This window comes from Oryzias melastigma, linkage group LG22, assembly GCF_002922805.2.
Source record: "Oryzias melastigma strain HK-1 linkage group LG22, ASM292280v2, whole genome shotgun sequence".
Taxonomy (NCBI): domain Eukaryota; kingdom Metazoa; phylum Chordata; class Actinopteri; order Beloniformes; family Adrianichthyidae; genus Oryzias; species Oryzias melastigma.
Window position 1 is genome coordinate 5,713,817 of NC_050533.1, and position 2,690 is coordinate 5,716,506.

The following is a 2,690-nucleotide window of genomic DNA, read 5'->3' on the forward strand; positions in this document are numbered from 1 at the left end:
AGGAAATATGATTTTTTTATAAAAAATCCCACAAAAACTGATCTAAAATCAATAAAAATGGTATTTTCTAGGTTGATAAAATAGATTCATTGATCAATAATAGATCTATAAAAGTAGACATTAATGTAGCACATAAAACTAAAGTCCGCTAGCTTGATGCTAACGTTTAATAGAATTTCCCATAGAACGGCTAATGCTAACAGTTTGTCAACCTAAACATCCATTGCTGACTAAATGAACATCTTTATAAAGTTGCATAAATTATCCAAACTTTTTTAAGGAAATATAAAAAAAAAACATTTGTGGTCTAAAACTGTTTTTTTTAACTCATTCTTTGTTTATTCATCTTTAAAAAAGTGTAATGCTAAAGTGCAAGCTCCCCCTAGTGGCCAAACTGAAACGTCCTCCAGGAGAAGCAGAACAATGTTTACAATGTTAATGATCTGAACATTTTTATTAGAACTTCTCCTTTAGAGAATCTATTTAACACTGTATGTGCATACAATCTCATTATTTCACTAGTACATTTTACAATATATGAAGTGATTAATATATAGTAGATTATTAATATATTTCTAAACAAATGTGTATAAATGTGTTAACTCAAAACTGAATTGAAGAATCGAAAGAATCTGAAAAAAATGGAATTGAAATGGAAACTATTATCAATAGCCAACATTTATTTAAATTTGTAATAACTTTAAATGATTGATTCGATTAACAGCATTCCTCAAACGGATCAATCTAGGAATACAAATCGATGAATCAATCATTCCAGCCCCAACTTCCACAAAACAAATGATATAAATTGATTTTATGTCATTTTTTTCTCCCTCAACTGACATAATTTGACAACAGATCAATTATGAATCAGTGTTGGTGCTTGGTGACATGATTTTAGGTCATAAATGATAATAATTTTTCATTGTTGAGGGTAATTTATTAAAAAAAAAATTAAAGAAAAACATTTGTACTTGACTGTATCAGTCATGTTTGACGTCAGAATGTATTAGAGGCTGTGTGGCTCCTTGATGGTGGACACACAAACGTGCACAGTGACCAGCAGGTGGAAGCAGCTCTCTTCTGAAACATCCTCAGCTGCCGAGACAACCACACACCAACACAGGAGGGTTTCTGAGAGAACTCTGATTGGCTGAAAGTTTTTCTACATAAAGCTCCTGATGGAATTTAGAGCTTCATTCTTTGGAAGCGAGCGGCTGGATCTCTGATGGAAATACTCGGCAACTGAAGCGTTTTTGCTTTTTTGTGGATTGACTTCTTTCGGTGGAATGTGAACTCTTTTTACAAGTTTGACCAGATTTTGTGAAGAGTTTTTTCCTCACCATGGCGAACTCTTGCCTCCAGCTGAGCGGCTTTCTCCTCGGCTCCCTCGGGTGGGTGAGCATCCTGATCGCCACGGCCACCAACGACTGGGTGCTCCTGTGCAAGTACGGCTTGAACACCTGCAAGAAGATGGACGAGCTGGGGGCCAAGGGGCCCTGGGCCGACTGCGTCATCTCCACGGGACTGTACCACTGCGTGTCCCTGACGCAGATCCTGGAACTGCCAGGTATAACCAACTTTTGATTCATTTTTGTGTCAAATTCAGCCCAAATATTGATGTTTCTCCACTCCTACAGCTTATATCCAAATCACTCGAGCCCTGATGGTCACGGCCTCCATCCTCGGCCTCCCGGCGGTGGGAATCCTGCTCATGTCCATGCCCTGCATCAACCTCGGAAATGATCCTCAGAGCTCCAAGAACAAGCGTGCCATCCTGGGAGGGGTTCTCCTTCTTCTAGTTGGTAAGTTCATCGCTAAAAAAACCACAAACTCAGCCCAACATCCTCCAAACTTCCACCTTTTGACCTCATCCAACATCCCCTCAGACGCTTCCAGAGGATGTTAGGTATGACTGCTTTCCTCCCAAGGGGGGGGGCCTCACGCTCACTCACCCTTCCCCTCAGACCTCCATCACATTCCTGTCACCCACCTCCTCTCATCCACGCCCAGCTCTGTCCGGAGACTCTCCCTCGCCGCCCAAATCACTGTAATTAGGAGTATTTGTCAGTGTAGCGTTTTCCCTGGAAAACTCCGACACCTGCGTCTGTTTCCTCAGCGTCAGGAAAACAAAAGCTGCTGTTATCAGAGCTGAGCTTCAGAAACTCCGCTTTGGAAAAAGTGGCACTAAAAATGTGTCACAGCTCGATTCCGTAGCCAACTCGGATCTCTATTTATTTCATTTACTGTGGATTCACTTGGAAAGATTTCTGTGACCCGCTTCTTCCTGGTGCTTCTTCAGGAGAAGATCCACAACATCTGTTGTTCTTACTTTGGCAAACAGTAGCAGAATCCAGCAAACGGCTGGAGCCACTTCAGAAAGTCTGTAATGAGACTTTAATCTTCTCCTATTTTGTCATCGTTATCACACAATCACACGTGTGTTTGGTTTTGATGCTGTGTTCCAAGTCAAAAAGGGATCAAACATTAAAAAAATTATCTGATGAACTTTTTAAACCCCAAAAATACAAAAAAAAACACTTCAAGGGGGTTCAATACATTTTAAAATGATCCATTTTTAAATAAAAATATACTGCAGTAAATGTTGCAAATATGTTTGTATATGTTTTAACTAAAACATTATGAATGAATAAATTAAATTTATTTATATAGCACTTTACAAATCCTTT

The 2,690-nt window shown here is 39.3% G+C and overlaps 1 protein-coding gene across 1 annotated transcript in view; it reads left to right on the forward strand.

Annotated features, from left to right (window-relative positions):
- Positions 1–1,182: 1,182 nt before the first annotated feature.
- The window catches only part of cldn11a (claudin 11a), a 5,396-nt gene continuing 3,888 nt past the window's right edge, over positions 1,183–2,690 (forward strand). The window contains exons 1-2 of the mRNA XM_024277007.2: positions 1,183–1,570; positions 1,641–1,805. Coding sequence (XP_024132775.1) covers positions 1,345–1,570; positions 1,641–1,805 — 391 coding nt within the window. The 5' untranslated portion in view covers positions 1,183–1,344. The remainder of the gene's footprint in view (positions 1,571–1,640; positions 1,806–2,690) is intronic.